At 28.9% G+C, this 15,025-nt stretch overlaps 1 protein-coding gene and 1 long non-coding RNA gene across 2 annotated transcripts; one reads left to right on the top strand and one right to left on the bottom strand.

Annotated features, from left to right (window-relative positions):
• Window positions 1-6,616: 6,616 nt before the first annotated feature.
• On the top strand, window positions 6,617-7,827 carry LOC136979484 (uncharacterized). Its single transcript, XM_067275492.1, has 2 exons — window positions 6,617-6,766; window positions 7,203-7,827. Exons 1-2 carry the CDS (start codon window positions 6,651-6,653, stop codon window positions 7,825-7,827), a joined length of 741 nt encoding a protein of 246 aa, XP_067131593.1. The 5' UTR covers window positions 6,617-6,650.
• Window positions 7,828-8,208: 381 nt separating this feature from the next.
• Window positions 8,209-9,324, bottom strand: LOC136979530 (uncharacterized). Its single transcript, XR_010881395.1, has 3 exons — window positions 9,072-9,324; window positions 8,817-8,927; window positions 8,209-8,576 (listed from the first exon to the last, which is right to left on the bottom strand). It is a non-coding gene; the product is annotated as an uncharacterized lncRNA (long non-coding RNA).
• Window positions 9,325-15,025: the final 5,701 nt, after the last annotated feature.

Below are 15,025 nucleotides of genomic sequence, written 5' to 3'. Positions count from 1 at the left end.
GTTATTGTTTATCCCTTCTACGAATTTACTTATCTTACAATTATTCTTCCATAAAATAAGTATAGTACGTTGTCCACGTATCTTTTAAAATATACTATATCCTTTTTAAAAGCATATAGAGGACTTAAAGCAGTCAGGTCAGTGAAAAAAAGTGAGAAAAGACAGTTCCCACTGAAAAAAAGCTAAAATAGCTAATAGTGTTATAGTGAACTAAAATAGGCGTTATTAAAAAAACACACAAACGCACAAATATTTGATATCAATAACATTGCATATGATATTAGATTGATTATTAAGTGGACTGATAAGATTAAATATGAAAATAGTTACGCTGACTTTATACTCCAGAAAAGTGACCAGTAAGACTGCATTAAGCCAGAACAGGCCTGCATTAAGTTTTCATTTTCCCCGTACAAAATTCCCACCGTTACACAGCAAAGCAAATGAAATAGTAACATAATTACCAGAATGTTTTTCCATATAATATGCCAAATTTCAAATGCCATTTTTTGATTTTTTTATAAAAAAATGTAATTAAAGAAGAAAAAAAACAACTGGCAGAATCAGTGAGTTGCTTGTTTATTACGTAGCAATGCCACTAGTAATTGTGTCTCAAACATTTATTTGGTAATTTTTCCAATATTTTTTAAATATTAAAAATAAAATCACAGAATTCATTACTGGTAATACTAGTCTCCAAATCTATTCCCCTGAATACAATAAAACAATTTGTTAGTCAAGTAATTGTAAAAACCTTACTGTCCTTTAATTCTAATATTATTGTTAATTGTCTACATGGACATTACTTATTAATAGGACTTTATACTGGTGTTTAAAGATTGGCACAGTAATGAGAGTTAGTTCAGGAAAGAACAAAATTTCTTTATTATATCACCTGTAGTAATAATTTCTGTACACATATTATTCGTGTTTCGGGCTAGCATGCCCCTCATCAGCAGTATTACTACCAAACACTAAAAAGTAACAATAACAAAACAAATATGTTACTGTATAACTTAAAATTTCTTAGCAATAAAATACAATTTTAAAACTTACTGTAAATACATATTCCAAACCCGTGTATAACTAGATATTTCTCGTTTTACAATTAAACATTTCACTGTATAATTAAAATTAAATAAACAAAATAAATAAAAACTGTAAATTATTAAAATCTACAGACCAACGCACAGCTCACTTTTCATCTCATCGCAATCAATTTTAATGGTGGGAATTCCGTACGGGGCACATGAAAACTCAATGCAGGCCAATTAGATTTTAATAATTTACAGTTTTTATTGACTTTGTTTATTTAATTTTAATTATACAGTGAAAGGTTTAATTGTAAAAAAAAAAAAATCCAGTTATACTCGGGTTTGGAATAAGTATTTACAGTAAGTTTTAAAATTGTATTTTATTGCTAAGAAATTTTATGTTATGCAGTAACAAATTTGTTTTGTTATTGTTACTTTTTAGTGTTTGGTAGTAATACTGCTGAGGAGGAGCATGCTAGCCCGAAACACGTATAATATGTGTACAGAAATTATTACTACAGGTAATATAATAAAGAAATTTTGTTCTTTTTTGAACTAACTCTCATTACTGTGCCAATCTTTAAACACCACTATAAAGTCCTATTAATAAGTAATGTCCAAGTAGGCAATTAAGAATAATTTGTTAGTCATTTGACCCTCATCTGACAGAGAAGAGAGTTTATGAAAACAATGTAATTAAATGTTTAGCAGTTTGTTGTCCTTCACAGTAGGGAACCGGCAGAGTCAATTACTTTCAGGAGAAAAAATATACAAAGCTTTAAACTTCAAAGGTAGTAGAAACCGCGAAGTTAAAACATAATACAAATTCATGAAATTTAACAAATCTGATGTCAACAAGTAAACGATGAAATTATTTATAGAGAGTTCATATTTGATAAGTTTAAATTTTGTATTTATAGATCAAATTACAGAAATTATAAATAAAAATCTCATTTTTTAAAAATTAAAATCATAAAATTTCGCTTACAAAAGATCGAAATGCAACGCACGCTTTTTATTTTTATAATCGCTTTGTTTTTATTAGACATAGATATTATTCTTATATAAATTTATTAATTATAATAAACATACATTATGTATAAAATTACATTAAAATAACACTGTAATTAACGTCTGAAATGAAAAAGTAATTGAATTGAGTATCGCCTCCATGTTAATTAACGCGCATTGGCGTAGCCAGGGTTTTGTTATGGGGGGACTAATAGAGGCTGTAATTCTCTGGGGAGGGGCACCAGGTTAACTGGGGGGTGTGCCACCCATGCCCCTTTCTGGCTACGCCCATGTTAACGCGGCACAGTAATTAATTGATCACGTTGCATCGAAATTAAATAATTTATAAAAATTAAAATAATAAATACGTTTATAAAATAATTGGCTATATCTGCTCGCAATGATATTGTAAAACACACTGTACTTATAGTTTAGCATTTCCGATAATATTTAATTTATTTTTTAATTTTAAAATATAAGAAAAACAATTTTTAAAATTCAGTCTTGAAAAAAGTCAGGTACGCGATCACGTGATGCCCGTCTCCCCACTTTTCGTAACTAAAGGGTCGAAGTTGAAATAAAAGCGTAAACTCCAGTAGAAGTAAAAACATGAGTTTCTACTGTTAGTATTAAATAAAATCTATTTCTTTCTTTTGTCCACTGCGCTTAAATAAATACAAATGATAAAAATAATGCCGCATAAGAATCACTCTTAACGCGGAACTAGAAGTGTACTATGTCTTAATGCAGTGTGATTGTATCGAAGCGCCACGGAGATCGGTATTTCAGAAGAATACAAGCAAGAAGAACACACACGCAAATTCCTACAGCATGTGCAGAGTATCACGCTTTGGAAAGCTTTTCGTTTTGTTAGTCTATATACATGTACTGTACACTACATGTGTATACGACAGTGCCTTATCATGTCGTGCAAGATCCATAAAGTGTATGGGTGCGTGCTGGTCACTATTTCTCTCCTGAGCACATTTACGAAAAAAAAATTCACATGAGAAGTGAAAAAAGCTAAAAACGTGAGTTTTTCTCAGAAAAAGCTAAAAAAAGAGAGGGGCTATGAACAAAAGCTAAAAAAGAGAGTCACTTTAAGCCCTGCATATAGAACTCTTTTCTCCAGGTTTGTGTGATTTGGTCGTTAGAAAATATCAGAATTCTTTAGAATTCTGCGTACTTTATAATACTGAGCGATGATAAACCTTCTGGAAATAAGTTCAAGAGCAAAATTTATAAAAATGGGAAATGAAATGTAAAAAATTATTCCACATATTTACAAAAAAATAAGAAGTTATTTTTAAAAATTCAAATTTTGACAATCTAAATTTACCGCAGTACTGCTTCAGCTCGTTCCAAAACACACAACGGACACAATTAATATGAAAAGAATCTTCGATTACGGATTCATTAAAAAAACATTTAAGATCATCAAATATTTTGAGAAAAATGACCTAGTCACTTCGAGCTGACAGAGATTTCTTAACAAAATTACAATTTAGATACTATTCTGTCACAAAACCTATTTATACTGATTGACACAAAAAGTTATCGTTCAGACAAATTCTGTTTCTAAACTCCAAGTAAAAGCCAGAAATGCGAATCATATAATCTGACACACCGAAATCACCATTACTCCATCGAATATATTTGAATATAATTCCATTAAATATAACAACAACCATAATGTTTAGGAAATCACCAAGAAATATGATCATTAAATAGAACAGTCAAGCTCAAACCACATAGAATTTAGATTTTGATATATCCAACCATTACAACACTTACTTAATAATATTAAAACATTCAAGATGTCTAACTAATTCTAACACTGTGAAATAATACGTAAAGCAACAGCAGAAACTATAAGAATATCTAATAAAGTTCCATTTACTAAATACAAGTTTTACATTCCAATCATAAAAGCCATCCTCCTGTACCCTACAAAACTAACTGGCATTCCATATAAACCAAGTTTTTCTCTATATAGCCAATCTATTCTTCTCACATATCTGAATGATCTTAAACGAGAGGAATTCTGCTTTATTCTTGATTCAAATTAATGACCGATTAAATTAAAAATTGTATTAAATGTTTTCTTTAATTTTGAAGATATTTAGAATTCGACCGCATTAAAACATAGGACTCTACCCAGTAAAACAACGTTAAAACATTGCAAAGCAAATCAATAACATAGCCCGTTTCATTTGAAGTAATCATGTCATTGACTTGTTTATACAGTTGTATATTAGCTGCTAACGAAGCTATGAGCACATCGTAAATTTTAATCGTTTTGATATTCTTAGCAGATTTCTTAAAGAACTTCGTTTACTTATTTTTATAATTATGCACCCACGAGTGGCCGAATGGAAAAAAAAACATAAACACTAGTAATTAGTAAAGGGAATCACAATCAATCGTAATATTCTTTATTTCAGATCAACCAAATATTGCGTTTACCTTTTAATTTATTCTTTATAACATGTAATGTACAATGTTTTTAATTAATATTTTTTCTTTCTCGCAGTTAACAATATAACAAACAAACAGAATGCAATCAAAGAAAAAATTACCCGAATATTTCTACATTTTATGACTCTGATAACCTTGAAACATCTAAAAATACAGAGGAAAATTTAATGTTTTTTTCTGTATATATGAGTGTTAGTGTGTATAGAAGAGAGACGATTTTTTCATTTAGTTTAGAGCTTAATAATGTCTTTTTTTTCTTTTAACGAAAATTTCTTTTTCTCGGTGATTTGTGCGGTAAATAAAGTCTTTCAGTGATGTAGTGAGTATTTTGACGACACACCATCGTAACTAACGATTTAATTAAAAAGATTTACTTACAACTAGGGATTGCAATCCAGCAGTGTTTTGAATCCAGCTGGATTTTTGCTGGATTGAAATCATCCCAGCTGGATCCAGCGCGGATCCAGCGCGGATGTATTTTTGGTGCAATAAAGTGTTATCTGTCTAGCTATCTATTTATCCTGCAATTTATGTTTTTTTTAAAGGAAATAAAACATTTTTTAAAAATATTTAAGAAGCTTTTATTATTTAGACTGGTCACTATAAATCAGTAAAACTTCTTGCACATTTAGGTAGTAAACTCAACTTTGGTTTGGTTTAACACTTGAGATAGCGATAATTACTTTTAAATGTTTAGTTAGATTATAATTATAATGTAATCTTTAAGTCAAATAATAGCAAAGGTAATTCTACTGATTAATTTATATTAATATATTATAATAATGTAAGGACGGATAATCGGTGGCTAAGTGGCTATCAGTCTTACTAGTTTTCATATATAGGCTCTACATATTAGTCTGTAGTTATTTATAAGTATATAAAACTATGTACTAGAAGTAGAATAAGTTAAATAAACTACACCTCTATCAATCCAGCAAAATTTAATAAAATAATAACGTTTTCAATCGTTTTCAACGATCTTCCTCGGTTACAAAAAAAAAAAAAAATAGAACATTAAATATAAAACATAAAATGTGTTCGGAATAAATATAAAAATTAACGAAAAACACCCAAACGGACGAAATATAGATAAATAAACAAAATAAGTAGCGGAAAAAACACCCTGTATATACAGTAGAGAGTCGTAAATCGGCACCCTGGTAATCGGAATCGCCCGATAATCGGCACGATTTTCAGTCGGACTGTGTCGTGCTGAATCGAACGTTTTTGATACTAAATTTACTTCTAAAGTATAATTTTCATGTTTTTATATTCTTCAATATATTTATTTTGTTTGTACAAAATGCAGAAATAATTTTTAACGATACGATAGCCTCGATTATTATTATAAAAATTTTCGTTAGGCTTAAAATCGACGAAAATTCAACGCGAAGCGACACGCAACGGAGGAAAATTCAACAGGAAGCGACACGCAACGAAGAAAAATTTGAACATCGGACAGGTTAATATATTTTTTCGTACATAGACCGTAATCGGCACAAATCCCTAATCTGAACAACCCCAGTCACCAATTGATGCCGATTTTCGACTCTCTACTGTATTTTTTCCGCTGTCCGTTTTGTCCGCTGTAAAAAAAACACCCTGCCAGAGACATCTGTAGAGCAATCCACCCCTACCGGCATATTTGGGTACTACTTTTTTCTTCACGGAATCTCTTTATCGCGTATGTCGCGTTAAGCTTAGTTCACACTGAGCGAATAGCGAAAGCGAATGCGAAAAGCGAAAAGCGATTTTTATTCGCTTAGCGAAATTGACCCTACGACCAAAAGCGAAAAGCGGATTGCGAATTTTAAGTAGCCAATCATTTGCAAGCAAGAGAAAACGTCATCTCGAAAAACAAAAATGGCTGCTTCCGATATTCTGTTGTTAACCACGTTTGTTTACTTACTGAGAGAAAAAGATACTAAAAAAAGAAAGCGATGTTGGGTGAGAGATATTTTAAAAAACCGAGAATTACATGGTTACCATGCTAATTTGGTGCGAGAAATGAGACTGAATGACAGAGAGTTTTTTTAGGTAGGACTGTTTATACTAATTTTATTCTCTTTAGTAAGAAAATATATGAATAACAAAAAATTTATTATAACACTTTTTAGGTTTTTTAGAATGACGAATGAATTATTCGATGAATTGCTCTGTAGAGTAGGGCCATTAATACGCAGAAAGGATACGAATTTTCGTAAAGCCATATCTCCGAGAGAACGTTTAGAAGTCACATTAAGGTAGAGTTTTGAGTTTATTACGCGATCTTTACTATTTACCGATTGAAATAAAACAGAATTTGTGATTTTATATCGATAAGTAAGCAAGCATACTTGCCATTGATATAGTTCTAGTTTGTTTAAATTTTATTTGTTGCCACCAATGTAAGTTTAAAATAACTTTATCCATTGATTCACAGAATAATTTTTACGATTAGATATAAGATATAGGATTCCTTATTTTGTTTCATAATTCATAAAAAATCGTTCAATGGTGGGTTTAAATAAAAAAAATTGATATTTAAAACTTATATGTTTATAATTATATTTTAAATTAAATAAGACTTTTGAGATCTCGTTTTATATCTATATTGAAAATGTATTTATTTATTTTAATAAGGAAATATAATAATAGATTATAAATGCAAGTGATAAATGATTTGTTTGATAATTTTAGGTATTTAGCTAGTGGAGATTATCAAATTTCCCAAGCATTTGCATTTCGAATGGGTCGATCAACCGTTTGTACCATAATTAAAGAAACTTGCGAAGCTATTTGGAATGTGTTGGCAAAAGAATATCTGAAGTTTCCAAGCAGAGAGGAATTTGTCAATCTTGCTATGGAATTTGAAGAAAGATGGAATTTTCCTCATTGTGTTGGTTCTATAGATGGGAAACATATACAAATGGTTTGCCCTCCAAATACAGGCTCTTTATATTATAATTATAAAGGCAACTTTAGTAAAGTTCTCCTAGCTGTAAGCGATGCCAAGTATAGATTTATATATGTTGATATAGGAGGATTTGGTGGAAGAAGTGATGGAGGTATATTTTCCCACTCGAGTCTCGGCAGATCGCTGGAAACTGGAAAATTGGATTGGCCACAATCATCACCAATAAGTGGAATGCCTAGTAACCTACCATATTTTATGGTAGGTGACGAGGCATTTCCATTAAAAACTTATTTACTAAGACCATACCCTAGTAGACAATTAACAACAAAAAGAAGAATATTTAACTATAGACTCAGCCGAGCTAGACGTGTTATAGAAAATACATTTGGTATTCTTTCTGCACGTTGAGAGGATTTTATGCAGATGCATTCAAGCCTCTCCAGAAACTGTAGATAGTATTATAAAAGCATGTGTGTGTCTGCATAATTTTGTGATGACGAAAGAAAGCAAAGTAAATTCAGACATGAAATATTATTGTCCCCCCATTTTATTGATAAAGAGGCTGCTGATGGAACTATTATAGAAGGACAGTGGAGAAAGGAGATAGGAAGTGGACCATCTCTTCCTCAAAGACCATGTCAACAGCATAATTATTCACTATGTGCAAGAGACATTAGAGAACAATTTGCCACTTATTTTCAAGAAAATAATATTTTACCATGGCAATTAAATTATGTAAATCGTATCGAATAACAAATATATAATAAAATGTAAAAATCAGAAATAAAATAATTTTTAAATACTAGAATGTTTTATTTACAAAATTTTATTATGTACAACATGATTATTTATATAACAAATTATGTATAACATTACAAAAGAACATTTATGAATGTTCTTTTGTAATGTTATACATAACTTCCTCTATCTTAAAACGAGCCTCTGCTCGCTTTTGTGGAGAAAGGTTTCTTAACCTGTCAGCTAAACTGACACTATAATGATACAGCTCGTCTTCTTTTTGCTGTTTGTTCACCATTGCCTCTGTTAACTGAATTAAAGTGTGCACATCATCTTCCTTATTTTTTTTTCGACGCTTTGGTGGCAAAGATTGTTCTGTAGATGACGATGACGTGCAAGGTACATCTTTTGAAATATCCCTAAAAACAATAAATATATATAGGCTATACATAGCAGATAAAAAAAAATTAAACAACAAGTAATAAAATTAAAACATGAATGTAGACTTAAGAATACAGGTATAAACTAAAAAGAAATATTTGATGTATGTAAGAGCATTTAACATTATTATTAAATAACTTGAGATAAGGAATGATTAATTTACTAACAACATATAAACTATATATTAACTTTCGAATAGTAATATATAGTTATATTACATTGAAAGACTTTGAAAATTTGGACTTCCTGGATAAGACATCTGAACAGGACACATCTCTTCCACATCTTCACTTTGTATGCCATCATTTAATAAAAGATTGCTACTAGTTCTAATAAAATAAAGAAAAAATGTATAAGTGAAGTTTTATCTAAATTATTTTTCAACTTTAAAAAAATTTGTTTTTAACTATGACTTTTTATTGTCTTATATCATTATTTATTATAATATTTAATAATATACTTCTGTTACATACTGTGAAAATTGTACATCCTGTCCATCGAATATATTCATTAATAGGTGCATTTGAGAAAACCATTTCCAATTGCAATTGTGGAGGTCATCCACACCTGCACCACTTCTAGTTTTTTTCATCTATAATTTTTTTTTTCTTTTCTGTAGGTATCCACAAGATTTTTCCATTTTTTCTTTACTTCTTCAACTTCAAAATAATAACAACAGAAAAATAAAATTTCATGTTAAAATATTTATAAATAATAATCAATGAAAATTAACAGCATTGTTCTTCCTTATATTATTTTATAAATACTTATTAAAATTAAATTAAACTTTTAAAAGACAATCATTCAATATACAGTGGTATTTTGCCATTCTGTACTTTGTATGGGTATTTTTTTGTTTTTAATGATTTATGTATGCTAGGTTTGTAAACTTATTGTTAAATTTGTCTTAAATTCTACTTAAAAGGTTTTTATAAGTGTATTCTTGGGGGACTGCAGCTGATTAATTTAATTTACATGTAATTATTACAAAAAACCACCCCTCAATGTTTCACAATAATATTTGTTATTAGTAACTATCAGTTATTAAATATTTTTAGAATGTTTTGGTATTTAAATCTATCGCTATCAAAATATTGCCTAAACTCTTTGGTTAATATTAAAGTTATTTATATTTGTCTCATATTAAATATGAATTGAGTCATTATTTAACTTAGCAAATTTTATATGTTTAAAACCCAAATAATCTTATTAATAACCTAAATCTTTTATTTACATAAGAAATAATATACAAATGCATGTGCTTCAAATTTGATTGTTCATTTTACACCGAATAGTTTGTACTTGTAGTTAGGCCTACTATATGCAAACTTCACTCACCTGTCAAATTAAGATTCTCCGCAATCAACTTCCATCTATTTTCCTTCAGTTGAATATCTTTGTAACTTCGATCCATTTTTATATACAAAAATGGAGCAGCTTCCATTTCTTCTAATAATTTTTCGACATCTACTCTACTCCGAGAAGAAGTTTGTGTCGCCATCTTGTAAACAACAAGAACCACGTGACAACTAGAAGGAATCTGATTGGTGGCGAAATTTTTTCGCTAGCGAAAAAGCTCGACAGTTCCGAACTTCGAAGCGATTCGCGAAATGGTAAAATTCGCCGGAAACGACGTCATGTCTGACGTATTATTCGCTCTGTTTTTCGCTTTCGCCAGCGAATCGCGCTCAGTGTGAACTAAGCTTTAGATTGCACTACAGATGTCTCTGAGTACCGTCAGTTTAAAAAAATAAAAACACCCTTTATATAAGATCCAACGAAACCAGCATTGTCCGTTAATAACATTAATTAATGTAAAAGGATCTCCACACGGTAGACAGAGTCCGCATCTATATGGTTTATACAACCAGTTGTCATGTGCGCCTTGCAGATTTCCAATCTCTCAAGATGTTTTTTGACCGTTTGCCTATTCGTCGTCGTTTTTATAATTGCCACTTGATCCCATTGGACGTTAACATCCTTCTGTCTAGCGTATAATGCCAGCGCAGAGTTGTCAAAGTTCTTACTGATTGTATATTTGTGCTCTTGAGCCTTTGTTTTAAACTGCGCATCGTTGCACCCACATAAACAAGCTTGGAATTGAAAAGTTGGTCGTGTAAAGACACCGAATATATACCCGTTGTTGAATTCCGATCCTCTTTTGTTTTATCGTTTTTTAAAAGTTTGAAAACAGTGGGATTACGTCGGTATACAATACGAAAATTATCAGACCTGGCAGTACATCTATGTATCTTGTTTTAAAAAAATGGGATGTAATTAAGCACTATTATTTTTATATTTATTCCAAACACATTTTATGTTCTATAGTTAATGTTGTATTTTTTTTGTAACTGAGGAGGATCGTTAAAAGTGATTGAATACGTTATTATTTTATTTAATTTTGCTGGATTGATTAAGGTATAGTTTATTTATAAATAATTTAATTATTAGTGTCAGTAAAGTAGTGAGTAAGTAATTAGTAGCAGTCTAGTAGTTAGCAAAGCGGCAACGCGATGACGTAGACTTTTGCGCAATTATTTAGAAAGTTAATTGAGTATTTGCGGATCCACAGCGCTGGATCCAGCACTTGGTGCTGGATCCAACAGGCCGAAGAATGCGCGGGATCCAGCTGGATTGCTGGATGAGGGATCCAGCAATTGCAATCCCTACTTACAACGGAGAAATCTTTTGATAAACTACAACTACGAAACGAAACGTCTTATCGTTTTTGGCATCAACAGTAGAAGAACACAAAGCCTGTTTGTGTCTAACAGAAAAAAATATAAATTACCTGAACATCTTCCTTCTAGTGTCAATGTCATTTATGCTTTTTGTATGCTTTATATACAAAAGGAAGTACATTAATATTATGCTCAAACTATAGCACTGTTTGTATAGCACATAATTATGAAATATAATACAATTGTTAATTTTTTATATTTAAATTTCTGTATAGAAAATGAATTACATAGGAACTTAACCAAAGTAAGGATTACAGTTTTACCTGTAAGTTATGTTTATGTAATGTTAAAAAATATAATTTACTTAAATAACAAATACTAGTTATTTATTTTTTATATTTTATTATCAATATAGTTGTCTCCCTACGTTAAAGTTAGTAAAAAAAACTATGATGTTGTTCTTAATGGTGCTCATTCTGATATTTTGAACATTCTTATTCAGAAATTCAAAAATATCAAGTAAGTAACATTGATATTTTTCTTTTCATAAGTTCCCTTTCATGATTTAAATTGCTATTTTTTTTATACATACGAAATTGTTTTACCTATTGAAAAAGTGTTTGGTGTTGATTTAGGAAATGGATCATGGAATGGTCTAATTGGAAGAGTGCAGAGAAAAGTAAGATACTGTATTACAAACGATTTAACTTATTTTATTGTGTAGATTTCATAAAAATTGTTTAATTATTAATTATATCTATGCTTACATTTTTTGAAGAATGCTGATCTCGGTATACCTGCTATGTGTGTTACATACGAGAGATTACAAGAAGTAGATTTCACTGTTTCTATTGCTATAGATAATAACGTATTTATTCTTTCTGCACCAAAACGAGTATCTGAAATAATGGCAATAATTGGACCTTATTCACTTCAGGTAAGAATATTGAATTACAGAGTTCAGATTGTCATCAGAATGTTTTTTTTTCTTCTTACGTTTCAACAAAAATATTTCAAAATTGAGAAAATCTACTTTCTACTTGCATTAAATTTTCCTGCGTCGAATTTTATCGGTATTCTTCCAGAAAATAATGAAAAAAAATGAAATTTATAGCTTATATTTGCACTGATGTTATGTTGTCAAAACGTATAGAGGCTGCATATACAACACGGCATGTAATGAGTAAACAGTTTGAATGTTGCTTGTTAATCTTTTCACATAAATGCCACAAAAAGTAAAAAATACATTTCTTCAGCTTTCGAACTATTCTTAGTAAAAAGTTATTAAAAAGAAGCGAAAGACTGTCATGACTGTCAAGACCCATAGAAATTAATTAAAAGTGTAACTGAAATTATTTCTAAATACGTGTGCCCACGCTTTCGTTTTCGACAGCATATTGTGAAAGCAAATGTTTACTTTTCTGACTCTGTTATATTTAACACAGAGAAAGTATGACGATCGGATAATCGGTTGAATATTTAATTCGAATAATTACAGAAAACGCTTACAAGTTATACTGTATTTGACTTTTTAATCTATGTCAGAGAAATAACAATAAATTCTGTAATTAAGAAAAAAGAAAAGAATGCTATTATAATGGGACTAAATGTTTTCACTTAATGTGAAATCTACTGTTTAATTGACATAGGTTACATTTTATGTTTAATATTCATAATCAGTAACCTTTAAAATATGGAAGGACTTACCGTTCTGGAAAACCCGGGATTAAAGTTGTTTGGCTATAATAACACTCGCGTTTTTCGAGTTAATGATGGACCTTCAAATTTTGTCGAACCCAATTCCTAACCCCATAATATACCATAACAGAGCCATTAAATGAAATCATACATAAAACAATTTTTCACAATAGACTAAACATTATACTCATTCACAAACAAAATAAAATAATATACATTATTGATATATTCATTCCAAACACTCACAATGTACAAACTCACTGAAAAAATTAGCAAGTACTATTCATAGAACAGGCTGAATTCATATTGATGCTAACATGTAATTAATGTATATTATTGTAATTCTATATATATATACACATATATAGAATTACAATAATATATATATATTCAAAAATAATTTAAAATACTTTCTATAGTTAATGGATTTTAATGTGAATACTTCTTTTCATTAAGCATTTAAATTACTTCACAGGTTTGGATTTGTTTATTGGTTTCTTTCTTTATCACTGGAATATGCATTTTCTTTATTGCGGCCATACAAAAGTTATATTTTCGTGAAAGCAAAAATTCATGGACAAAAAAACGTATCTTCTGGTTCCTCGTTCGTAACTTAACTTCACAAGGTAATGTATGAAATATAATAATAAATAAATGTATTTTAACAAAAAATCTTTACTTTTGAAAAGTAATAGTAGTATAGTGAGAAGCTTTGATCACAAAATTAATTTTATGAAACATACTGATCACAAATTTAAATTAATTATTGAATGTTTTTATTAAATTTGAATTACATTAATTTTATTTTGACACTTTTAGAAAACTTTTTAGTACATTTCAGTTTTCATATTAAAAAAACTTTTCAGTTCAACTTAGTTTTCATATTAAAAAACTTTTTAGTTCAATTCAGTTTTCATATTTAAAAAACTTTTTAGTTCAACTCAGTTTTCATATTAAGAAAACTATTTAGTTGAACTGAGTTTTTATATTTAGAAAACTTTTTAGTTCATTTCAGTTTTCATATTAAAAAAACTTTTCAGTTCAACTTAGTTTTCATATTAAAAAAACTTTTCAGTTCAACTTAGTTTTCATATTAACAAAACTTTTTAGTGCAATTCAGTTTTCATATTTAGAAAACTTTTTAGTTAAACTCAGTTTTCATATTAAGAAAACTATTTAGTTCAACTCAGTTTTCATATTTAGAAAACTTTTTAGTTCAATTCAGTTTTCATATTTAGAAAACTTTTATAGTTCAATTTAGTTTTCATATTTAGAAAACTTTTTAGTTTAATCTAGTTTTCATATTTAAAAAACTTTTTAGTTCAACTCAGTTTTCATATTTAGAAAACTTTTTAGTTAAACTTAGTTTTCATATTAAGAAAACTATTTAGTTCAACTCAGTTTTCATATTTCGAAAACTTTTTAGTTTATTTCAGTTTTCATATTAAGAAAACTTTTTAGTTCAATTTAGTTTTCATATTAACAAAACTTTTTAGTGCAATTTAATTTTCATATTTAGAAAACTTTTTAGTTAAACTCAGTTTTCATATTAAGAAAACTATTTAGTTCAACTCAGTTTTCATATTAAGAAAACTATTTAGTTAAACTCAGTTTTCATATTTAGAAAACTTTTCAGTTCATTTCAGTTTTCATATTAAAAAAACTTTTCAGTTTAACTTAGTTTTCATATTAACAGAACTTTTTAGTGCAATTCAGTTTTTATATTTAAAAAACTTTTTAGTTAAACTCAGTTTACATATTAAGAAAACTGTTTAGTTCAACTCAGTTATCATATTTAGAAAACTTTTTAGCTCATTTCAGTTTTCATATTAAAAAAACTTTTCAGTTCAACTTAGTTTTCATATTAAGAAAACTTTTTAGTTCAATTCAGTTTTCATATTTAGAAAATTTTATAGTTCAATTTAGTTTTTATATTTAGAAAACTTTTTAGTTCAATTCAGTTTTCATATTTAAAAAACTTTTTAGTTCAACTCAGTTTTCATATTAAGAAAACTTTTTAGTTGAACTTCAGTTTTCATATTTAGAAA

This window comes from Centruroides vittatus, unplaced genomic scaffold (assembly GCF_030686945.1).
Source record: "Centruroides vittatus isolate TY-2023 unplaced genomic scaffold, ASM3068694v2 contig_628, whole genome shotgun sequence".
In the NCBI taxonomy this organism is placed as follows: domain Eukaryota; kingdom Metazoa; phylum Arthropoda; class Arachnida; order Scorpiones; family Buthidae; genus Centruroides; species Centruroides vittatus.
The sequence above is the reverse complement of the archived record's forward strand: the minus strand, read 5'-3'. Positions and strand labels throughout refer to the sequence as shown.